Below are 26,810 nucleotides of genomic sequence, written 5' to 3'. Positions count from 1 at the left end.
GAATTAAAATTTGGATCTGCAGAAAAAAACTGTGAAACCGAACAACTTTGACACTTTCGAATGCCCTATACTAAGTGATAGGCTTAAATGACACTCAGCTATATTCTATAGTTACCAATGCACCATCATATAGAACTCATTCTTGACTAAGATAAATTAAAATTTTACGCATAAGTTTTCTCGAGCAATGTTTCTAATTTATAAACTAAAATTCTTTCGTTAAATTGCGTCATAATAAATTGATGTTGGATGGGTTGGGAAAATTATGCTACATGAGTTTATATATCACATGTAAAAATCTCTGATTTTGATTAAATACTTATTCATTCCCACTGAGCCGAAAACTATGAAGTGCAACGTAATCTAACTCAGTAATTCTCATATGGAAATTACATCGTACACAATTTAGGTGTATGGGTCACTTAGTTTTTGAGATATCGTGCGGACACACTACCAGGGACAAAACTAAATTTTTATTCAGCTCTCCCTCCGAGTGGTCAGCTTCGCTAACGATTAGCCCAAAATACGTATGCCAAAATAATAAATAATCTAACCTAATCAAAATTCAAGAATAATCTTTCTGAATTTATGCCTTTGTTAAGAATATGCTTTAAAAATGCTATAAAATATTGTTTAAAAATGCATTTGATTTCCCTCCTATACTTTCTGAATACAAATTTGCTTGTATTTTATGAAATATATTTAGGTGAAGCTGCCCAAACAGTACAAATATATAAAGCCTGTCATTACTAATTTTAACAATAATTAAACTCTTTATTACATCAATTAACTCGTTGAACATCTTACACATTGCATTTTGCCAGCGTGAATGTAAAAACACAATATATTAGAGGTGTAACTAAACTACATTCAATACCATGTGAATGTATGCCGAACAGAAGTTTACGTTTATATTCAGTGATTTTGTACTAAGTTCTAAGCTTCTTTATTCTAGGTGGATGATGGTTCAGTCTGGAATTGGATCAGTATCACCAGGTAAGTTGTCACCGCTCCAGCCATCTGTACAGACAGAACACGCTATCAGCCTACATGCTATAACATGTTTGATAACTGTTAGTTTATCTTGTCACGAAATTTACTCTAGATAAGAAAATTATATAGTCGATAGATGGATACAGAATCCTATTTGTTAATAGAGAAACGAGTACTTTTTCTACAAAGTAAATCACTAAACCGCTGTGAGTGTCTCGTTGTTAAGCGGGGAAAAAAATCCACGAGCAGAGAATCTTGCGTTGTGGTGGGGCAACTGCAGGAGAAACCCTTCAAGCTGGAAAACACCCACAAAGATTTTTACATATTTTTATTACGTTTGCACTAAAACGCATATAAAAAACCAACGTGGGACTTCTTGTGAAGTCTTCTAGTAATTTCTTTGTTTAAAAGGTTATTTTTGACGATGGAAGGATTGTGAAGGAACATGACTTTTCTGGACATTTGCCATCGTTCAGTGAAACAAGAAATTAGTAACGTGTTAATGAGTTCTTGTTTCACTTCTAGTAACATTTCAATAAATTATTTCTATAAGACCAAGACAAGTTGATAGAATCAAGATATTAAATTTAAAGAATGTCTATCAAGTTTCCATTAGAAGTCCAATGAAAAAAGCAATGTGGGACTTCAATTTTTTTATCCTTTTTAGAAAATTCAAATAGGTTATTACTATAATATCATTACTACACCATAATGAATTGGTAGTTTTCTGTGGTTGTTTAGCTATAAGTAATCATAATTACCTGATTTCTCAATTCCGGGTCCATGCTCTTGTTGATGAACTTGCAGATCGTCTGTCCTGTCTCATCAGCCTAGAACAACATCATATATTTAGAAATTCAAAACGACTTACATTGAATCAGGTTTGAATAGTTCATAGCCGCCAACAGAGGAGCATTGAGCCTCTTTACCTGGATTTAGAAAAGTCCTTAAGGATATTTGTGGCCAGTAATAATCACTGGAAGAAATCCCATACTCGTGCTGCATCTTATCACCAAGAGCACGTATACCCGACTCGGAGATTCCTGAGGGCCATTAAGGACTTTTAACGGATCTTGAAACATCTCTTGGCATCCCTGAAGTTATTTCTGTGCATAGAGTGGAACTTTATCCATACACCCTATCCTATACACAGTTCCATGTGGAGAGTCTCTGATAGATGTATTAACGTGAGAACTTACTTGTGCTTCAAAACTGGATGTCAGAGACACTCGGGAAAACTAGTAATTTATGTCGAGTTGCGTATTGGTCAGCTCCATAGCATAGAAACCAAAATTCAGTGCATTATACAATATCAGGAATGATTATATAAGGCTTCATTTTGGGTGGAACAGATTTTAAGCAAATTATAAGTTTTATTAACGCCATGTAAACCTTATGATAGGATTTTCTCAATATAATATATAAATATTAAATTGTATTATATTCTATAATATAATATATTGTAATAAATACAATTACAGCCTAGAATCATTATATTTAGAAATTAAAAGTTAAGTTTTTACATTTTCAAAAGCATTGTCATTGTATTGAATCACGCTTGAATAGGTCATAGACCCAACAGATCTATCATTGAGCCACTTTACTTGGATGTTGAAAAGTCCTAAAAGAAATTCTGGGATGCATTAACATGCATCTAACAGAATTGAATCACATTCTAAGTTATGTTACATAAAACAATTTAAACCTTAGGGTAGGATTTTCTCAATATAATATTTACCTTGTTGGTGACGACCGTGCTTGAGTTTAGTAACAGAACTACGTAGCAGATGTTAAGCAAGATCCAAGCTACTTCAGTAGTCGTGAAGAACAATGTACCAGTTTTGAGGAGCATGAAAAAGTAGTAAGACGTGACAGTGATGTGGAGAAACGAGGAGAAGATAACGGCCATTAGCTGATCGCAGTAGAAGCCATTAGCCTGGTGTACGGCGTCACACAGCATCCAGTAGGTGTTCATCAGAGTTCTTAGTTTCTTGATTTTAGAAAGCATATTGCCTAAAAATCACAAAATACTCTAACATACAAAACACACACACACACACACACACACACACACACACACACACACACACACACACACACATACACACACGTATATATATATACACAAGTAGATATGAATATGGGGTTTCTAGCTCACTTTTGGGACAGACAGTAAATCAATAGAAATTCCTGTTTAAAGGACAATAAACGAATCTGTAACTCATGAATGAAAAATTAACCGAATCTATAGCTGTTTGCTTCTACTTTCTTGAGCTGTCAAATCAATCTATTTGAAATGTCTGCTACGAATAAACTATAAATTAAAACTTATAAACGGAAATGATGGAATTTGCTAACAATCACTCGAGAAGTCGGGGAGAATGTGAGTAAAACCACATTCTTTTGACGAGGTTCTTCATTTAATTTCTCCAAATGTACTATAAAATCATCAAAGATTTCAGGCTTAAAATCGTAATCAAATTCAACATCCAGATAATGAAAAAATACAGGTAAAATCTTCTCATAATAAACGTGTGTATCGATACCTACAAACCGAATGTATTCTTTGAAAAGGAAAATAATTTTTTCAACGGTTATAAGAGATAAGTAAAAATTTTTATTCTGTTTTCTAAATTCTGTAACAAATTTTTGTTTGTTTTTTACCTCCATATTGCAATTTTGTAAGCAGATTATTCAAATGTGTTAGTTTATTTCGAAATTTCTTAGGTTTAGGTCTTTCGTACAAAATTAAATTACAATCTCTACAAACTAATCTTTTATCAAACAATTTCTCCTCTATTAGAACACTTGTAACAGTTGGCATTATACTCTTCCATTTTTACAAAAAGAATAAATGGAAGGTATGGAACTAACTCTGCCGAGATATAAATTTTTCAGCGCAAATGTTTATGTTTATATTTCAACTACCGAGATAAAAAGAAATGATTTTATTTTATTATTTAACTATTTAGGATATTTTGTCTATGATTACAAAGATTATTCCGGAAGAAATCGTGATTTTTCATCAGCGAAAGAGTATATTTTTGAAGTTTTAGAAGGAATGAAAGAGAACAATATGAACATCATTAACTACTGAATTTCTCTAATATCGTTCTTAATCACATCATAGGCTAAAAATTTCTCAGAAACAACAACAACATAACAAATCGCGTTTGTAACAGCATTTTGAAAATCCATATTGATAAATTATATCGTTCTTTGAACCAGAAATATTTGTCAAACTCTTTGTTGTATCAATGACATAAATAGGTCTATTCGCTAAAAAGTTCTTTAGGATTATAATACATTTCCATATTTTTGTAGTAAACTTTCTTAAAATCTTGATACATCTGATACATGATTCTGAAAAGACCTCCTGAAATGTTTAAATTTTTGTAATTCATCTGGATAATAAGAACCGTTCAATTTTACTCTGATATTTTTTACATTCAAACTATCAAACTTTGAAGGATTTTTCTCTTGATTATTCTGTCTATCTGTTTGAAAACCTATAATAACAAACTTAGGATTGAAGATATTTCTATAAATATTTGTGATATCGAACGAATAACTTGTTCCGGAAATACCTTTTTGCTCAATACATTGCCAATCTAGAAAATTAAACATAATGTTTTGAGATTTTGTAATTTCATCAATCAACTGAATTTTACTCGTGGTTTTGTAATAAATCATCGGAACTCTAATGAAAAACTCGTTAATTGTAATTTTGCCATCAACAGGCATAACATTTCCAGTTGCAGTCTTCAGAATCACATCATCGTCTTCAGCTCTTATGAAACTAATGTAAAATCCACCTTTATAGATTGGAAAATTTACATTTTCAAAGAATCCTAAGCCGAAATGTGCTAAATCACCGACCGCTTCAAATTGTCCAAATTTAAAAGTTGATTCAAAACTGTTTTGAAAATACATCACTTTTGGAATAACAAATGGTTCCTTTAATAGTGCTTAATTGGCCACAGTTTTCGACTTCTTCTATCAATTTATTGTGTTTTCTTACTTCAATCTTAGAAAATAAAAAACGGTATAAAATTATCGATTAATCTAACATTATCAGTTCCAAGATATGCTTTACCATCTTGTTTTGTTAAAGTTCCAGAAATATAAAACTGGAAGTTAGACGAGCAAAAGTTATCTCCAAAATCAATATTAAACTCAGTTCTTTTATTCGGTTCATTCAAATGTTGTTTTACTAATTGGATAGAAATTTTTAAACTCCGCCCTTTCAATATCACTAGCATATTTTCTGTAGTCCGCCATTTAATAAGAGAAAATTTAAACATCATGTATAAGAAAGATATCATTTTTTCATCGATCTAATGTACGTTTTTATAAGAAAAGATATAAATTTTAGTCATTTTTAATGATCTACTTCGTCATATTCGGGATTCTCTTCCTTAAATTTTGCGATCTCGGTCACATATTTCAATAAAATTTGCACAGGATAGTAACCGCTATCTATAATATTGTTCCAATCAACTGTATCTTTATTTTCATCCAAAAGTTTTATACTCAAGTGTTGATAGAGACAAAGAACAGACATATGAATCTTTTAATTGATAATGTATATTTTCTTGAATGAACTCTGGGGACAGATTTTGATATTTTGCAATGTTATACCAATTCAATTTGTTTACGTATAATCTCATCATATCTTCGGATAATTCATATTTTTGAGAAATGTCATCCCAATGTTCTTTTTTCAAATCTCTTTCGTGTTGCATTATAAAAAGATCGAAAGCACTGTAATGTCCCGCCATCTCTATTTATTAAGAAAAAATTTCAAGTTTTTATAAATTGGCTCTTTTTAGCGTTACATTCAGCACATTTTCCAGAAATTCTTTTAACTCCATTGATATTTGCATAGTATTTTATATCATTTGTTGCAGTTTTTTCTTTACATCTCACACAGTATATGAGCGCCATTTATTTAGGGAAAATTTATCGTGCATAAAACCCTACGAGAATACCTATTTCAGTAAGATCTTCCTCGAACTTATTAATTTTTTTCTTCTAATTTTTGAAATTTGAAAGCATAAGAATCAATGTATTCAACAAATTTATGACCAATATTCTCAAAAGTTTTCGTAGCATCTAAACTAAACTTATCAAAAGACTCTTTAAAATTAGTAAGTTTTTCATTAATTTCACCAAACATCGTCTACTGATCTTCTATTTCTGGCTTCTAACTTGTCATAGACTTCTGTTGTAAAATCTTTAACATGCTGTTTATGATTCTCATAATTTTGTTTTAGTTCATTAAACATTTAATTAGGATCTTCTAATTGAATCATTACAACAACATCAAAAGGATTAATTCCTTTACTAACACTGCTAATTCTTTTTCCTTTAAAATCTAAGGCATTTTTAACATTCGGATCATGTAAATCAACAATATCGATGTTTTCTGATAATTTTAGAGGTTTTAAAATTTGTTCTTTAACAACAACATCATGTTTGTCAATACCAGGTCGAACACCGACAATTCTTTTTTTATTAGCCAAACTAACATAATTCTTTTCAACTTTGATCGCTTCAGTAATTTTATCAGCTTTTTCAATATGAGACATTAAATTGGTAAATAATTTTTTTACACCATCATCGACTTCTTTTTCCAATGTTTTTATTTTATCAGCAACTTCATTTGAACTCATGAAATTTGCAAGTTTGTTATCATATTCTGCTTTAAAATCTTCAATCTCGACAGCAAACATATCTGAATCTAGAAGGGTTTGTAATAAATTTTCTAACTTGTTATCAAACTCATTTCTCAAACTATCAAAATTGAAAACTATTATCTCCATTTTGAATAATTTGTGTACCAAATACGTCAAAAATATTTTGTGAATCCATATTTATTAAGCAATAATTTGTTAACAACTTCTTTACAATCTTTACCATCACTCAGTTCATTCAACACAAAAACACATAAATGACCACAAATTGGGGGATCTTTATAGTCTTGAATCTGAGAATCATTGTAGTAGACGCTTGATTTTTTCAAATATTTAATCAATTTCTATAGGTGGTTTGTCCTCAATTCTTCCATACGAATCAAAATAACATGCATTCTTATCATTTTTATAATAACAAATCCAATGCGTTCCACTTCCCATAATCGAGTCTAAATTCACAATTCCACATTCAAATTTCTTAACTTTTTCAGGTAATGTATCTCTCATGAAGATTCCTCTAAAATGTTTAATATTTTTGCAGATTTCTTCCAATTCCCCGAATGTTAAAGGTTTAAATTTTTTTTTTTTTATGTTTGATTTCACGTAATTCAAAGTTTTTTTCATCTAATCCAGATCCTGTAACATCTTCCAACTCTTTATCTAACCAATTTAAAATGTTTCGAACAATAGGAATCACATCTTTTTTAACGATTGGAGCAGCTTTACGAACATAAGGAACAACATTTTTAACAACTGGAATATTTTCTCCAAAATCTAATAAATCTTTCAAAAGTCCACCATTTTTGAGTTCTTTCAACTGATTATAAGAAAATTCTATTCTGGTTCCTTTATTGTTTTTCTTATGTTTTTCGAGTTTTATTGTATTGTCTATTTGTTAAAAATATCTTATCTTCGCCATTTTTTAGTTGATCTATTTTAAATTGAATACTAACGGGTATTTTCTTCTTAAAAGCGGATTTTATTTTTTCTTTCTGATTTTTTGCTGAAATTTACATTCACCTCCATTTATATAGTTAAAATTTTCAAGTTCTCTTCGATTCCCATTCCTAGTTTTCTCTTCAAAAACATTGCTCCAGCTGATGGGAAAGCGCAACAAATCTTTCACCTAAACTAGCATCTTTTGATAAAAATCTATCCATTGCCTTATCTTGCAAAACTTTATCTGCGATATGTCTGGAATTTGTGTCTCTATGTTTTGCATAAAAAATATCGTGTTCCATAGCAGCTTGATCTAATTTATTTATACCAGGATCTCCTCTTTTTAGTCTTTTTTCGAGTTTTGTGCCAGGCCCCAGATACTGATATGTTGGTACGTGTAATTCAAAAGGTAAAATTGTTGATAAAATCATTCAAAAGTCCACTACCCTCAATCATAGATGAACTTATTGCCGGCAAAATTCGTTTTAAATATTTAATTCCATCAGGTTTTTCAATCATTTCGTCAAGTTTGTTCGAAATAAAATCTTTAATTGCTTTCTTTTCATTCAAAAAATTGTTATTTCCAGCCTTCTCTTGAGCATAAATATAATTAATAATTCCATCGAGTTTTGTCAAATCGTTGATATATCTGTACTCAATCTTATTATCACTGTATTTTCTTACACCTGATCCTTCGATTCGTTTTTCCCAAATTGGTTTAATCAAATTGAGATATTTTTTACCTTTACTTGACTTTGGTTTCTTAGTTGATGGATCATTATTTTTGTAAATTGAATCAGATTTCCATAAAATTTCAGTATACTTTTTCAAGTCTTCTTCAGAATATAAACCGTCTTTTTGGAACATCAGTGCCTGTTAATAATCTCCATAAACCCTGAGTACCTTCGTACATTTTTTTCATTAATAACTATGTCATTATGTTCAAAATTTACGGGCAAATTTCCAATCATAAAACTTTTCTTTTTTCTATCCCAATACAAACCAAATTTATCATCCTTCGCTCTAGGAAGGAATTTTCTACCAATTTCACCAATTATTATATCCGTTGTTCCAGGACTTATTGGTTCAACTATGGTAGAGTCTTCAATGATTCGAGGTCTAAATGGTGTTGACGATGGTAATTTTGGCAATTCAAACTCAGATTCTGGTATCGAAATATCGACAAATTGTCGTACAACTGGAACCAAATTCATCAAATTTTGATTATCACTTAAAACATTTTCAATTTTGCCCTCAACGTTTTTTATTGCAGAAGTTACAGGTTGATTGATTTTTTGAATAAATTCTTGTTCTTTTTCATCAATTCGAATCTGTTCTTTAAATTCTTTGATTAATTTCTTTTCGATTTGATCAAGTTTTTTCGCTTCTTCAGAAGTTACGTTCGCCATTTATTTAGGAAAATTTTGAAACGTGAAAACACGAAACGTAAAACGTGAACGTGGAACGTAAAAACGTGAACGTGGAACGTAAAACGTGAACACGAAGCGTGAAAACGTGAACAGATTTACCGTTTTTCAGTTGTTTTCATAATGTAAATAAAAAGTAAAGATAATGTAAAAATAATTGTAACAAATATTTTATCGAGTAAATTTGTCAGACCACTAAGCAGCATTTATATCAGAAAATTTATTCAAATATTTGCCATTTTTAGGCTTCAAAGTTAGATTAATAGTTAAAAATCCGTAGTCTTCCTTCCAAATTTTATCACATAACTCAATAAAGTGGTTAAAACTCATATCAGATCCCACATAATTGTTATAAATCTTTCTGGAATAATGATCATCTTGTTTAAAAAACACACAACATATTCAAATTATTTCTTATAACTTGTTTATCAACCTTTGAAAAGCATTGAGAAAGATAGATACAAGAGATATTTTTTGTGACGAGACATTACGAAATATTCCTTAATAACGTCCTGATTTTCCAAAATACAATCATCAAAAACGATTAACGAATTGGGTTTACATTCGCTTAATGGAACTATGTCCTCAGAAGCATTGTAAAAATGTGATATTTCTTTGCTTAAGTTTCTTCTCAATATTTTCAAATCTTTCTTGTAATTTTTTATAGGCGTCTTGTTCTAAAGATGTACTAAAAACATACAAATTGGAATAAGGAATCAACCTATTGTAGATAAAATTCAATAATAAAGTTGTTTTTCCACATCCACTTGAACCAACAATTAACAATCTGATTGGTTGATCTTTCTTATTTTCTTCAAACGTTTGAAGTTTTATCTGATCTTTTTGCTTTAAAAATTTCTCCATTTAAATAGAAGATTTTCATCTTGAAGCAACGCTTGCGAAAATGAAGCTGTTCAAGTTGACTTCAGAAAGCTCTCAATTATTTTTAAACTTGGAACAACCTATACACTTAGAGGAAGAATCAAATTATTTTATCGGTTTAAGCGGTTTTTATTCTGACAATTTTGTAATAAATATTAGTGAAAGTTCTCCTTATTGTATAGGATTTAGTGAGAATAACATAACAAAATATTATGGTTTAAACAAAGGATATTATACCTTCGATCAAATAAAAAATTCCCTTAAAAATTATCTGAAAACATTCAAACAATCAGATAAATCTTTAAACTTTGACGAAAAACAAGTTTTGAAATGCAAAAAAATTATCTCTCTAATAAAATTCAAATAAAATCACCAGTAAGAATAATGTTTTCAGCAATTATAGTAGATTTATTAGGGTTTGTTCAAGAAACTATTGAGCCAAATCAGGTATATTTAGGAAATAAAACGCCAAAATTTAGACCGTTTGATGTAATTGAAGTACATTGTAATCTCGTTGAACCTAGTTTTGAAAATCATACCGAACATCTTCACAAAGAATCTGAAATTTTGTACAATTTTTTTCCAAATGTTGCTTATGGATCAAAAATTAGTGAAAAAACCGAATGAAATAGACTATATTCCAATTAGAAAAAATATTAAAAGAATTCAAAAAATCGTTCTAAACTATACAAGACTCTGAGGGAAATTTATTAAATAATGAGAGTAAAACAACAATATATTTAAGATTGAAAAAGGAATAAAAATGAGTTGATGATGACAAAATTCAATATTTTTACTTAAAAAACAAGGGGCTATTCGAATGGCCCTTAACAATCTTCATCCTGACACTGTTTTTATCAATGAATCTGGCCTTTATTCTCGAAATAAAAAATTACTAGTTAAATTTCTTTTCTATCTAAATGGAATCAGTTGTAGACCTGCTCAATAATCAACTTAGATTTGAAAACAAACATATTTTTACGATTGTGGATAAAAATAACGAATTTTGGTTTAAAGCTAAAGATGTTGCAGAAATTCTAGAATATGAAAAATACGAAACAAGCAGTTAGAGAGCATGTTGATAATGATGATAAATTATCATATTCTGAAATAAATAAGGTGGGTCATTCGATTGCCCTACCTTCTAACTTTCAAAAAAATACTATTTTCATCAATGAATCAGGACTTTATTCTTTAATTTTGAGATCACATAAAAAAGAGGCAAAAATCTTCAAAACTTGGGTTACAAAAGAAGTTTTGCCCTCTATTAGAAAACTTGGTGAGTACAAACTTGAAAACAAGATTAAATATTTAGAGAATGAAGTAAAACACTTGCAAATTAAAGATGAAATCAAAACGGAAATAATCGCAAAACAAAGTGTAAAAATTGACTTGATGAAACCAGACCTTGTTTGTAAAGATTTTGATAAGAAAAAAACACCATGTTTTTGTGTTAATTAAGAAGAATCACATGTGGGAATGGCCTTATTACGTTATCAGAGCTCAGAAACGAGAAATACCAAACCGATTAAAACATCTAAAAATAAATTATCCTGAATTAGAGATTTTGTTCATTGATGACGAACCAAATTCTATCAATCTCTACAACCAAATGAAAGAATCTTTGAATATTTTATACAACGGAAATCATTTTACTACAAATATGGCAGAATCTCGACTGATTTATAGAATATCTAAATTACACGATGAAAATGTTACTACATTTTATTAAACTCTCGAATTATGATATTTTGTTTGTAAATGTTTAGCATAACTAGGTAACCATTGTAGAATTCTTTTTTCATATTCACAAGGCATTTCGTTTTTATAACTTTCGCTGAAAATTTTTTTAGCACAATCTTTGCAAAAAGCATCTTTTCTATCTTTACTATACTGCCAGTTATTAAATTCAGAAATATTTTTTAATTTCTTTACAAAAGTAACACTTTTTTCTCTTCTAAAGTTAATTTGTTCATTTTATCATATAATTCCTTACAATAACAGTCTTTTCTATTCTCTTCTTGACACTTTGTACATTTCTTTTGAGACTCCATTTATATAGAACAAATTATTACACGATGAAAATGTTAAACTCTTGAATTATGATATTTTGTTTGTAAATGTTTTTGATAATTATTTAACCATTTTATAGTTCTTCCACATTCACATTGAGTATCTTCATAATATAATCTATGGTGATTCTTCTTTACACAATCTTTACAATATGAGCCTTTCTTATCTCTACTATAGTGATGACTATTAAACTCTGAAATTTTTTTAGTTTCTTTACATTTAAGACATTCTTTCTCTTCCAAAGTTAATTTTTTCTATTTTATCATACAGCTCTTTATGATACTTCCTATAACAATCTTTACAATTATAATTAATTCCATCTTTTTCTATTCTTATCTTTATAAAATTCTTCAAAACCTTTTAATTCTTTGCACATTGAACATTTCTTTCGGGCCTCCATTTATATAGAAAAAATCTTTGACTTTCTCAATTCATATTCATAAAACTTTCCGGTTATTTCTTCATTATTTAAATCTTTTATACTATAAGTTACAGGATCTGTGTTATTAATTTGATAAATCACAAAGATTTCTCTTGACCAATTGTTCTTATATTTGTTCGAAAATGTTGTTTTTTTACTAACAATTCTTACATGATCATTGATTTTAAATTTAGTTTTCGTGTGAATTTCAGGTGGAACATACTTGAAAAACGGTCTCTAAAAACTCCTTTTCTGCATCCTTATCTACGTCTTTGGGCTTCATTTTGATTGTGCTGTGAACTGTATCGTTATAATTGTTTACGATTTTTTGAAGAATATCGATCCATTTAAAGTTTTTATTAATCTCAAAAATTACTTTCATTCTCTCATTTTGAGTTCTGTTATATCTCTCTACAATACTTGATTTCTCTTCGTTTTCAGTATGATAAATCTTGATGTCGTATTTTCTCAAAACATCATTAAATTCTTTATTTTTTAAACTCTAAACCCTTATCTGTATGAAGTAGGTTTGGAGGTTTGTGATTGATCATTATGGCATCTTTTACTATATCTTCGAAAGCTTTTGAAACATCCTTGCCGTTTTTTTCTTTTGATAGCTCTTGACCAAGCATATTTTGAGAAAGTATCAATAACATTTTAACATATACTTGAATCCATCATTTTGATCCGAATAGTTAGACATTATAACTAAATCTGCTGCCCATAAATCGTCAATTCCTAAAGTTATAATTTTTCTCTTTTTAAACTTTTTTCGTACTGGTGCATGAATTTCTCTAGCTTCAATCTCGATTTCTTCCTTATTCCTTAGATTCTTTCTTTACTTGTTTTTCATTTGGATTCTTTATAAATTTACTCTTATTTGTCTTACATTTTGAACATTTTGCTGCAATTCTATACAATCCGTTTTGAGTTTGAACGATTTTAGAATCTATATTTTTCGTTTTTTTCTTGCATTTGTAGGAGTGAATCAAATAATCTTCCATTTACATGTCAAAGTTTCCAAGTTTATTTAACTCATCTAATATATCAGATTTTGCTTCATTTTTATAGCCATAAGGTACTGTATCGATCTTATTTTCTAGGACAATTCTCTTATCATCTTTAGCGTTCAGTGCTAACTTGTTTATAGTAACGGTGTACAACTCATGTTTATATAGCTTTTGATTACTGTCATCTCCCTAAATTCTTCTTTATCTTCGAACAAACATCTCTTCAAGTTTTCGATATTTATTGCTTTATTTACAACGCTTCTCTTAATTCCTTTACACCTAACTGGGTTTTTATCTAGATATTTGTACGAGTACATCTTAGACCTTAAACCACAAAATTCTTCTAAAACTTCGCTATTTAAACTCATCTTTGAATTTCCCTATTACCTTCTTATTTTTAGTAGTGAAACATTCGTGATCTTTTGGATAATCACTTTGTATCAAAGTCATCTATATTTTCTTTAATAATTTTAAAAGGATCTCGTTTCAATTCTAGGAAATAACTGTAACACAGATTCAAATCTGGATCAAACTTCTTTAATTTGTTGTAATAAAACTCGTACATTAGCAATTTTGAGAGGTCGAGAACTGAAAATCCTATGTAAATCGGTTTTGTTAAATTTAACCTTTTGTTTGTACATGTGACTCGCTATACAGTTGTCGTCAAAGATGTTTAAAGCATTTGAAATTTGTTTTCTTAGCTTGTTTCATTGAAAATTCTTCATTTCCAAGCTTAATATCACATCTGTTTTCTCACATTTTCCATAGATTTTCCAAAAACTGAGTTGTTCATCAGCTTATAAAAGTCCTTTTCAAAGTCGCTTGTAGCTTTGGTTCTCATGTTTGTGTTAAAATCAATGTATTCTTTCATAAAAGGCTTCTGATCGAATGCGATAAACCCTATTCACATGTTTTAACACACCATTTCCTTGTTCCAGATAGAATTTCAAATTTCTCGAATGAACAACGTATTCAGTTTTATCCAGTAGAGTTGTGCAAAGTTTGTTTTTAAAATGTTCTGGAGCAAGAGGTAAATCCTTGTGATGTTCGTTGTAAATTCGTTGGATATCCAAGATCAACTTCGAGAATATAGCCATAATCTTCGTCGCCAGTGAGTTCCAAAATTGTTTCTTTCCATTCTGCAGTTGTGTAAGTTTTTGGATCCATCCACTTGATATCACTAAACGGCAGTTTTTGCATTAGGCCATACCCATAAAGGTTATTAGCATCGAGATAGATTAAATAGTTTTCGGGCTTTGTCTTATCAAAATCTTTTAAATATTTGTTATTTGCTTTAACATATCGTTTAATACATTGAGAAATGCCTCCGCGAATACCTTTTTCGATCATCAAATACATGTTATAATCGTTAATTAGCTGAAGCTCAATTTTCGTTAATTTTAACATAGCGTCCCATGCGAGACTTGGAGCTGTTAGATAATGTGCTGGATCAAGTTTGTAACAATTTAAGCAAATATTTCTGAAATTTTCAAATATATCAGCAAGCAATAATACATCTTGGATATTGTACAAATCAGAGTAATTTCCAAGATTTTTCTGTTTTAATTTGTTCCAAACGCTCAAATAGTGTTGATAATCTTTCTCAGATATGCTCTCGTCTGTCAAAAGTGAATAGAAATCTTGAATTCTCAATTCTTCTGTGTAATCAAGGTTTTTTCAATACTGTCGATAAATTCGTAAGGAAATATGCCTTTTCCAGATAGAATTTTAAAGATTTCTTCTTCGTCATTTGGTTGTCTATCTAGAATTGCGTTCAGACCATCTTGTATAAAATGATTTGTATGCTTGAAATCATCTTTTTTGAGGTTTTTTAGCTAACTTTTCTATAGACGAGGCCATGAATCTGAACGTATCTACGAATGAAAACTTGATGAACTTTCTTGGTTTATCATCTTTCAAACTCATACCCATATCCTGAATTTACTGAATAATTTATATATTTCTCATCTGTGTTTGCGATCAAATCAACATTACCATACTGTTTTGCCAATTCTTTTATGTACAAATGAGTATCATAATTTGACATATTGTGACAGAAAAACTGGAAATATTTTGAGGAAGTTTGAGATTCAGATTACAAGATAAATGAGCAGCACCACTCGAAATTTGCCGGTTTAAATGACAATGATCTCGTACTTTTTTTCTTGTTTGATTATCAAAAACCCTCACATTCACAAAATATGACAAAGACTGGAATTTTGGTACGCTAATTCTTCTTCTTCAGTCAATTTCATAGGTTTTTTGTTCTTAGAATTATATTTTGTAGCTATGTATTTCGATAATTTATTGAGTTCTTCAAACAATTTTGCAGGAACATTTGGCCAAATCTTCTTCATTTTTTGCTCGATAAACATATCGGCTTGTACATACGATTGGTCACATTCGACACTAAATATAGAGTAAAAACCATAAGGAATGTGCTTCTGAATCTTGGTTGTAGTCGATCTTTGTGGATTGTTCTTGCATGTCGGAATTTTTTTCTAATATGCTCTCAAAATCCATATAAATAACGTAAGGGATGGCTAAACTTCTTTTGATAATTAGTAAATGATGTTGTTTGACCTGGAAATGGCATAATTGGTTTACAAACTTCATGTTGCTTGCAAATTTCTAAATGATCTGTTAAATCTCCAGATTTGTAGAAATGGCTTAAACATCTTCTACAAAGAAATTTCCTTTCTTTATGTTTAGATAACTGTGAACTCCACTAATCTATTTAGATCGGTTATCAAAACATAATGAGATTTATCTTCTTGTTTTACATACAATAAATCAACTTCTAACTCGGCGTCATACATTTCTGAAATTTGCAACGGAACAATGTTAAAATTTCTCATCATAACTGTAGATATTTATTGACATTTTCGGATACTTGGAATTGTAACTTCGTTTTTCAAATAATTGTATATCTTTTAAAGACATTGGATACTCAAAGCCCGAAAATATCTCGTCATTTACAAATTTTCTCGTATTGCTTTTGCTCTATCAGCATTCTTTTCAGGTTTTCCAATAGCACATCGGATAGAATAAACAAAACAGAAATCATCTTTATTTTTGATATTTACACAAGCTTTCTTTACCTTGATCTCTTGTGGTAAATCGATATATGATCCTGCGTTCATAAATTCGTGTTTATTAAGGCTCAAAACTAATTGTTTACAACTTTTGAATGTCCATCCAGAACCTCTATTTGGATGAATTGTCTGTTCTCGATGTGTTAATTTATTAAATTGTTTGGTGATAAAATCGTTTACATCGAAGATTTCGTCTGCTTTTATAGTAAAGTACATTGGGCAAGTTTGTCGTTTCACCGTTTACTAAAGTTCGTTCGTATTCGCATTCCAAAGAGAGATAACCCTTCATATTTTTAAACATTTTCTTGAAATTTCTCGATTAAAACTTTTAATTTCTGACCGCATAATTGAAAGATATTTGTAAATTGACATGGAATTGTCGTTCAAGTTTGTTAAAATGTATTGCTTGAAAAGACCGTGTATTGAGGATAAAACTTCTACATCAATGATATTTTCGGATTTTACTTTAAGAGTTTTATCAATTTCTTCGATCATTTCAGACTTAGTTTTATCGTTTGTTTCTATGGACAATTTTTCAGCGATTGATTGAATTTTTTCATCTTTAAATAGATTGAGATCTTTTTTATCTTCCTTAAAGTTTTTCTTTAATTCTCGTAATTTTTCTATATTGTACATCTTTTCATGATCTACAATTTGATTTTCTTTAGCCCAATTCCTCAAATAATTTAGTTCTTTTTCATAAATATCTTTATTTTTCAGATGATTCTTTGAATTATAATGCCTGGTGTAATGATGTTCAAAAACATCTTTTTTGCAGTATGGACATGATACCTTTTTCCTCTCCATTTAAATAGGGAAAATTTGAGTGAGTCAAGTTTCACTATTTAGTAAAATATCTTTTTATTAAGGAAAATTTATCAACTTTTAAGCTTAAAGTTGGCAATAATTTGAGATAATTCAGTAGATTTTCAGGATTTTTCAAAAAAAACTCTAATACTAGTGTGTAGGGACCTTAAAAAACCTTGATTATCTACTGAATTATCTAAAATTATTGCCAACTTTAAGCTTAAAAGTTTATAACTTTTCCTTAATAAAAAGATATTTTACTAAATAGTGAAACTTGACACACTCAAATTTTTTCCTATGTAAATGGAGCTACTAAAGGAATTAAATGAAGTTGGTGAGCTAAGATTTAAAGAATATAAGAAGTTAAATGAATTGGAAGAAAGGAAGAAACATAGAATCTTGAATTTGGAGAAAATGAAAGATAAATTCGGGTTTACAATAATTGCCGAGTTGGAAGATTATAAAGTACACTTACCGAACAGATTTTTGACTGTTTTGGATGAAAAAAAGATTAAAGAATTGAATAAACATGATAAATTACACTTGGTTGTTACTGGAAAGAAGACTATTAAAGATAAAGACTGTGTTACTATCAATTTTGTAGAGTAGAGAAGATTTTTCGTCGTAGCAGACATTTCAAATAGATTGATTTGACAGCTCAAGAAAGTAGAAGCAAACAGCTATAGATTCGGTAATTTTTCATTCGTGAGTTACAGATTCGTTTATTGTCCTTTAAACAGTATTTTTCATTGATTTACCGTCTGTCCCAAAAGTGAGCTAGAAACCCCATATTCATATCTACTTACACACATACATATATATATATATATATATATATATATATATATATATATATATATACACTATCCACAAAATAATATTGTATTGACAGAGCGATAACTCTTTTAAGCACAAGAATGACTTATCATTGTTTAAATATTGTTAAGTAATAATTCTGAGAGACCTTTAAAATAGCACATAAGATTCAGATAAATAATAACAGTTTCTACCTAAATACTGTTATTTTGTCTTGTACGATGTATTTATTATTTTTATTGGTTTTTCTAATTTGTTAAGTTTGATTTCTGTGCAGTTTGTTATTCATCAGAAAATTGTCTGTTATGCTTACATCTTAATGTCAGCCATAATCGTTATGCTTACATCTTGTGTGGGTGCCGTCAACACTGGCAGGGTTTGTAACTTCCATCTCGATCTTGGCGTTGACCATTTCAAAGAACTTTGCGATACTTTGAGCCACATGTGTGAAATGGACGAGCAGAGCAGCTTGAGGGCAGAACAGCAGTACGATGGTGACGAAGGATACTGCTAATGAAAATGCTTGGTCACTGTGGTTCATAAGAACCATTCTGAAAAAAATAGTAACTAACATTAGTGCAACAGCGTAGATTCCCAAAAGTTTAACTGCTAGCTTGACTTCTGATGTCTTAGGCTGGAGTTCTTTGTAGACTCGTTCCAGACTGTCAAATACACTGACGAGTCTGGGATACTTCCAGGCGGAGCTGAAGAATGTGGCAGCCGCCACCACTTGTAGAGAAACTATATCCATTGTTATTACAATGACAGTAGATCTGTCCAACGAAGGCAATGACTGATTACTCAATCTATCCATGAAATGCATGTATAGAGTGATAGTGGATAGAAATTCTTGCAGTATGACTAAGGTTGTGCTCCACAGGAATCCTGTATTGGAAAATATGAGCGCTTTGATTCCTCTGGCCCAAGGAGTACATTCCACTGGCAGACCTCCAACTATTTGACAAAATCTAAGCAATTTATCAGGAAAACTTTTCATTTTTGTGTGAAATATCTGCTTGGATTTTTCTAGGATATTTCGAAAACCTTACTATATTCTACTTTGTTCAGAACTACTCGTGTAGGTAATAGGAATGAGCGTTTTATTGACTAATCAATTGCTATTCAATATTATACCAAGTAATAGCAGGCTAAAGCCTCGCAAAAGAAAATGCTTTTCTTGTAATGGAAATAATCATTGCTTGCTCAATTGTTAAGCGTTGACAGTAAGATTTACACAAGTTTCGTGACACGAGGAAAATTGAAATTGCTTTGAATAATTTGTTCTTTTTAACCACCTTTGACCTAATGTAGCACTTTTTTATAAATATATAATTAATTATTGTACAGAGTTTACAAATATTACCTAATAACATACTCTAGTAATAAATATATTTTAATATTGGTGTTTATATGTATAGATAGACTACAAAAGTTTTACTAATAATGGAGTAGTAGAAATATTTTTGCTCTCACAAATTCCTGAGACCTTGAATTTGCTCCCCTTTTATCAATCCCCTGAATTATCGATAGGTACTAGCATCTTTTATCAGTACTGAACTGGAATTGGAAGTGCCAAGATAATAGGCGATTGAGATGATATTATACTGGATTGAAGTGGTAGTGAATCGGTCCTCCTGATAGTGTCTCTTACATTCCAGACAGTAGAAAAATGTTTTAATAGCATCCTAAGGGTAAGTGATGTTTATTAGAAGAAATATACAATACACAAACTTCTTTTACGTGCTTAGTTTAGGTCATTGCTTAAGGTTTTTCATCAAGAAAACGCAATATAAAAACAGGTCCAATTTGCATTGCTATCTATGAGGTACGCTATATTTATACCCTAGTGTAAATCAGGTAGCGCACGACAAATTTTGAGATAGCGTTTTGGTACTCAATTTGAAAAGTTCCTTTCCTACTTCCTAGGATTCCAAGTCTCCTCCAATAGTGACGTAAAAACCTTGAAAAGGGGGTTTCTCCTAATATATTATTGACGTAAGTTCGAATAATTATTTAATGTTAAGTAAACCCTTCTCTGCAATTTCAATAAAGTTGTAAATTTAAAATCCCGTATCACAGCTTTACAATACACAGTACTGTTTATAAAATTCATATTTTTAATTTTATTATGCTCTTTCTTTCGAGACAACTTCTAACTTTGTCGAACAATCTAAATTCAAGCGGCTCTTCTTGAACGAAAGCTAATGAAATGTCTCTAACGTCTCCAAATGAAAAAGCACGCGCTTCATCCATGATTTATCACCTGAGCTACATATCAATAACTTTTGCAATTGGGCAATAATATCAATGGAAGTCCTTATTCCGTCTTGGGTGTGATCCTCTTAGCACCTGAATCCTGCTTCCTGTTTTACAACTCATTCGTGCAGCAGCGCCTGGAGTATTGTATTACAGTGTAGACACCTTACTTCATGAGTCATTTTAAAAGGTTTGAAGCATTTCAGCGGAGATTCTATACTCGTGTTGTTGGACTTGTCTTTCCTTTTTTTGAATACTCCAGTTACTTCTATACACGTGTTGAGGTTAGAGTTGGCTTTTCTTTTTTTACATGCTCCAAGTTACTTACATTGCCTTCTTGGTTAGGAGTGGACTCTTTCGTGACTCTTTTTTTAAGTAGCTGGTCTTTGCTTTTTATACAAAGTCCTGAGGTGCTCTTGATGATCGAACTACGCGTTAATTTTCGGACGATATTTCGTAACCAAAGTACAAATTAAAATTATTACTTCAACAACATATTCAAATTTTTTTGTTGTATTTACAGTTGAAAAATACCTCCTCTAGGTTTTATAAACTCACCTGTGTATATCTTTAGTTCAAAACTCGTAGAAAAAGTCCTTTTCTGCAAGTGAAGGGTCTTTAAATCTTTTTAAAATATAGGACTGGCCCCTGTTATGTAAAAAAATGTATTTAGATCCATTGATATTGATTTTCGTTCAATACCAATCTGTACAATTAATTTGTCGTTATTGTAATCAATTTATATATTTCATTTTCATCTTGGTCTTTACTCTCATTCATTGCATCTTGATTAATGTGTCTTAATAACTTGTTTTACTTTGCAAACATACTTTTAAATCACCTATCTTGTTACATTCGTTTACACTTTGTGTCAATCTGTTTATTTTTATCTGTTTGGTTGGACACACACGCCTATAACATATTTCTTTAATTTTATGGAATTCTAATTTATATGATCCTGAGTTTTGTGCATTAGCAAGGTTCGGGTGGTTTGGAACTGATCCAGAGTTGGTTAATTAGCCTGTGTTCAGATTTTACAAACTCTATAGAAATAGCCAGCTGCACTAAATCTGTCCATGACATTTTGGTTTGATCTTGCAATATTTTGGTTTTAATATCTTCATCACAGAGTCCTCTGATAAACTGCAGATGCAAGAACATTCCGCAATTAATTTTTAACAAGCGTACTTAAAATTGCAATTTACAGTTAATTTTAGTAAAGTCATGGAAAAATCATTTATACTTTCAAAATATTGACGTGTTCTTGTGATGAACTTGTGTTTGTTACGACCATATACTTGACTTGGGTTGAACCGATCCTTTGAAAAACATCACCAGCTCAGTGTTACTTTTGTCAAGAGGGTTTTCTGGTACGCAAATGTCATAGGATTGTTTACGTAGTTGAGGTGAAAGTGCATGCAAAAATGTGTAAATTCCAAAACTCATGTGTAATTTAGGATGTAACTAACCAGATTTTAAGATGCAAGAAATCTCCAAGCCTGCTCATGAAGTTTGTATAATTTCATCTTGTAAAGTTTCAAAGTAGCCACGTAAGGAAAATGTGGATTAGAATTTAGATGTTTACAGTTTGAAAACGTATTAAGGCACTAGTTTTACCTTGGAAAATGGTTGTTTCATGTAGTTTTTTAGGTGTGGACACTCATCCGCAATAGTACATCTGTAATTTAATTCATGATCAATTTTGCTGTCATCGATTAATTAATCAATTTCATACTGCATCTTTTGATATAAATCCTGAAATTCTTCTTTTATTTCACCTTTTGCCTTAATCCCGTTTTTAGTCATCTCCATCTTGAGTCATCTCCAGCATTTAATTTCCTTTTCTAAATTGTACTTTTAAAATAGCTCTCATTTTGAGTAGTTTTTGGTAGTTATTCATGCATGAGTTCGTCATTATTATCGCTATTTTTTCTTGACACTATTTTTAGACATCTGCCAGCAAATGTTACGTTATTCTCTCCCTGTTTTTCTCTTAGATGTAACAGTGCAAGATGTGTCTGACAGGTCTGCCAAACATAAGCTTGTATAATGTTTGAACCAGTCGAGTTTAAAGCTTGCCTTAGTTGCATTAATAAATAGTACAGGTTCGTTTCAGCTTTCCGCCCTTCATTCTCCAAAGGATTCAATGAATTCTTAACCGTTTACACAAATCTCTCCGCTTGGCCATTTATCTGTAAAGAAAATAAAATGCAGCAACCCTATATGAGGTATATTCCATTGGGTTTGCCATAATATTTAAAGAATATAATAGTGTAAGCAATGTTTTGATACAGAATCACCTGTAAACGTAGACTTTAGATATGTAACTATTTTGGAGAACTAAGGCAAAGGCATTCCAGAAAACAAGCCTACGGAAATACTAAAAAATAAGGATAAGATTTTGTACAGCATACGTGTGAAAAATCACTGAATATAGTGTTTATATATTATAAACTTGTAATTATTTTTCAAATAATAAAATTCCTTAAGCAAAGATTTTTAGAAAATATTCATCCTAATATATATTATTCTACATTTTATGCGTAAGTAAAGTAGTAGTAGATACTAAGTTCTTGATTTTTTTTAATTCCTATGATAATAATAATTATTATTAATATTGTAATTAACAACGGTCCGTTTCCTATTTCAATCGATAGTTTAAGAAATATGAGATGTTCTGAATAAAATGCTACAAATTAGAGTTCTTCACATGATTGACAAGAATTAATGATATGAAAATGTAAATCATTGTTGTGAAAATATAGAATGTCGGAGAACAAGGGCATATTTTATCACAGGGCATAACAACCAATACTCACACACAAGGCCATTCATTTCTTTAGAATCACATTTGACACTATTAATAACCATGGAAGAGTTAAATGCAATGATTTGGCAAGTTGAAAACATAAGTTAACTAACTTATTTTGAATCATAATGAGTCATGTATTGTGGCTTTTTGTCTAATATAAGTTAGCAATTTGTTTGTCTGTGTTCTCTGTACGTTCTCTCCTCTCCCAAACCTTAACCATATGAAAACCTTGGCACTATAACTTTCATGTTTATTTCATGTAGAAATGTCCACTTTTATCAAAAAGTATTAAAATGTTTGTAGATATACCCCATACATGTCCTTAATATTTTTTTTTTTAAGTATACAACTTTATTCAAAACTTTAAATTAACTTATGTGGATCGATCTTGTGATTTGATTTTGGTGAAACTAGTAATTTTAAATTAATTCGTAACACATATTTTATCTAGAAAAACACGTAGCCTTACTATTTAAATGATTCTTGTTAACTTAGTAATCCAAAGATCTAAACCAAAACCCAAGAACTCAAAAATTACTTTTTAGACTGAGAATATGTATTAAAATTACCAAAAGCATCCGGTAGTGTGGAAATGATGAATACAATTCTTTGTGTGTCAGACTATATTTGTAATGTTGTTGGATTATGGAGTAATAAATTAAAATTCAATTAACAGGGAACAAATATTAGCAAAATTTGATAGCTGTATCGATTAAATTGTCTAATAATAAATTTTTATTTCTAATTTATACTAGTCAAGTTCTCTAACACGCTACTTCCGAATGGCGTCAACACGCAAAGTATAGTTTCATTAATTTTGTGAGATTTACCATCAGGTTAGATAACAGCAATTTAGTCAAAACTCAACAAATCTGGTAGACAGATAAGACTGGAATGTCGAGTTCTCACGCGAGATAACAAGCTTGGCAGCTATGCAATAACATTTCTATGCAATTGAAATTAATTCATTGCGAAGGTTGAACTTCTGTTACAAAATAAAAGGCGTGTTTAAAAAACTGACAGTACTATTAAATTGTATACGAAATAAAACTTTTTTAAACAGACTTCAAATAGTAGGAGGCTATACAGTTCAGTTTTAGTTCTTTTTATGTTTGTCCACCAATATTTTTTTCCAAAAACCCTAGGTTGATGAATGTTATACTGAAAAAAATATTTCACCCGTGGAAGTGCCACACTCATTCGTTTTAAATTGAAAGAGTAAAAATAGTGACTAACATTAGTGCAGCGGCGTACACTCCCAACAGTTTAACTGTTTGCTTGACTTCTGATGTCTTATGCTGGAATTCTCGGTAGACTCCTTCCAAATAAGCTGACGAGTCTGGGATACTTTCAGGCTGTGGCTTGGAAATCATATGATTAATGGTATGAATAATTTATGCATTATTGTGTGTTGTCCTAAATTCAAGTACAATAAATAATAAGTAAGTAACATCTAAATTCTTTTTTCTTACATATATGTGAATTACCCGCTGCTTCGCCAACAATTTCTTAGGACTTGAAAGTGTATAAGAAAATACAACACGACATTGTAGCAGTCCTCAAGTCAAAAATCGTGAGATATTCATATAAAAATAATTATTCTGTGTTTAATCTACTCTATATATCATTATTTAATCAAAGTCATTGTTTTTATTATTTGTTACTTACTATCATTCAATTCATATCGATTATTCACTTTTAACATTTCATCTGCATTAATAATCAATGGTTAGGATTCTTTTACATGTTACACCCCAACATAATCTATTTTATATATTTATTTACTGTTATAATTAGTTTATTCAAACTGTAAAACGGGAGATTTCCGTTGAGATGTAGGATAAAAATATAATAAAATAAACTAAATTAAAACTTACAAGTTTTATTGAGTTTTTATTCCGTAATACTGTCAAGTTTACGTATAAAAACCAGTTGTGTTTTTTGTATTTACAATAACAAAGTTTGAAGTAAGCGCAATTATAAGTTGAATTGAAAGACAACAAATGTTTTTGTTATAACGTAAAGAAAAAATCACTTAATAGACTCATGCGTAGATACAGCTGTTATTAGTGTAGTATGCTTAACATTTGAAGAAATATTAGCCCTTGTTAAATATAACAGCAAAATATAATTCCCTTTTATGTGTTAACGATACTTAGAACTGTAAAACATCGCTTAAGTTTGGCATAACACATTATCTCATAAATTATTGAAACCCGCACTAAATTACTTATACTATATTTTTTCGTTCAATCTAATATTAAATGCGTTTTCTTAGTCGTTATCTTGGTAGTAAAGATGGAAATTTTACCAGAATATAATATAATCCTCTGGAATATGAACCGTGCAACGTCGGTATGAAATTCCCACCAAGAAAGAGAATAACTCCGTCACTCCTAATTGATTGATAGACGGAGTTGAGTGAATGAAGGCGATGACGGAGAGAAAGTTAAATGATGGGATAAATTCAGTGAGACTCGACAGCACACCTTGGCTCGGTGACTAATTAACTGTCGACGTTCTCTGACATCATTCTCTCTGAGCAGTTGGAGACCTGGCGTACTTTGTGTGAAATTGTAAGATTGATTTCTTATGACAAACTTTTTTTCTTAATTCACGGTTTTTTGCAAGATTGAGTTATTGTTTGCTAGAAATTGATCGAAAGAAAGGCTAATTTTTGTTACATTTCAATATTCTCGTATTTTCCGAATCTTGAATTCAAACTCCGATTTGATGGATTCTCAACTGCACAGTCCCAAATTGTTTACCTATTTAATGACACATATTGTTTATTTAAAATTTGAAATCTCTCTTCCCCAACTAACACTAAACATGAGAATATTACAGGCTGAGAGTCTTTAGAAATATTTGTCTCTACTGTAGACAACTTACTCAGATAGAAAAGTTCAGACAGCCGAGTTTGAAAGTCAACTTCAATTTAACCAATAATGCTACGATATACGGACAACTTTTAATCAATATTACTGTTATTACATTACAATTTAATGTGTATATTTATGCTCTTAGACATATATGTAAACAAAGAATGTACAAAAAAATTCCAGTTTTTTTAATAGCAACAAAAAGGTTAAGAGCAAGTTTTTGTACAAGATACGTACAAGTTTTTGATTTTGTAAATTATAAATTCAAAAGTTTTACGAATAAAAGTTTAACATTTATTATTGACCGGACGAATTAAAAAAAATCGGCATTGGTCGTCTCGTTTAGGAGTTCTTAAAATCATTATCTTGAGAGTGAGAATTATGAAAGTGCCATTTACAAGGATTAATTTTTAACTGAGCAGGTTTTGTTGTTTTACCGCACCAGGCGACTGTAGATTCAAAGAAAAACTCCTGTTATTGTGTGCTCTAATAAAATAGCTTACGGTGAACTTTGAAACTCTTATGTCTTTCCTTTTGATCCGAGAGCAAATTTGTTTTGTTTTGTTTGCCTTGTACTGATAAAAAGTGCAACGGTCACATACAGGATTTTGAACCTTCGCTGTCTCTAACTCAGACCCAAAGTCCAACGACTTTAGACCGCTCGCCCATCGACACTCTCCCTCGAACTCTAGCTTAGCCAT

At 30.4% G+C, this 26,810-nt stretch overlaps 1 protein-coding gene across 1 annotated transcript; it reads right to left on the bottom strand.

The window, feature by feature from the left end:
- Positions 1 to 1,189: 1,189 nt before the first annotated feature.
- Positions 1,190 to 26,810, bottom strand: LOC124368065. Its single transcript, XM_046825338.1, has 6 exons — positions 26,712 to 26,810; positions 24,464 to 24,588; positions 18,505 to 18,932; positions 2,732 to 3,006; positions 1,755 to 1,823; positions 1,190 to 1,288 (listed from the first exon to the last, which is right to left on the bottom strand). The coding sequence occupies exons 1-6, from the start codon at positions 26,808 to 26,810 to the stop codon at positions 1,190 to 1,192; spliced, it is 1,095 nt and encodes a 364-aa protein (XP_046681294.1).

Source organism: Homalodisca vitripennis, chromosome 8, assembly GCF_021130785.1.
Source record: "Homalodisca vitripennis isolate AUS2020 chromosome 8, UT_GWSS_2.1, whole genome shotgun sequence".
Taxonomy (NCBI): Eukaryota; Metazoa; Arthropoda; class Insecta; order Hemiptera; family Cicadellidae; genus Homalodisca; species Homalodisca vitripennis.
The sequence above is the reverse complement of the archived record's forward strand: the minus strand, read 5'-3'. Positions and strand labels throughout refer to the sequence as shown.

What these genes read in the sequence shown, in the direction of transcription:
- LOC124368065 (XM_046825338.1), bottom strand. Translation starts at nt 26,810, where the DNA reads ATGGCTAAGCTAGAGTTCGAGGGAGAGTGTCGATGGGCGAGCGGTCTA. An exon ending in GTGTACGCCGCTGCACTAAT is followed by an intron (nt 18,933 to 24,463) that starts GTTAGTCACTAT and finishes TTCGTTGGACAG; the next exon opens with ATCTACTGTCATTGTAATAA. An exon ending in TGACGGCACCCACACAAGAT is followed by an intron (nt 3,007 to 18,504) that starts GTAAGCATAACG and finishes TGTGATTTTTAG; the next exon opens with GCAATATGCTTTCTAAAATC.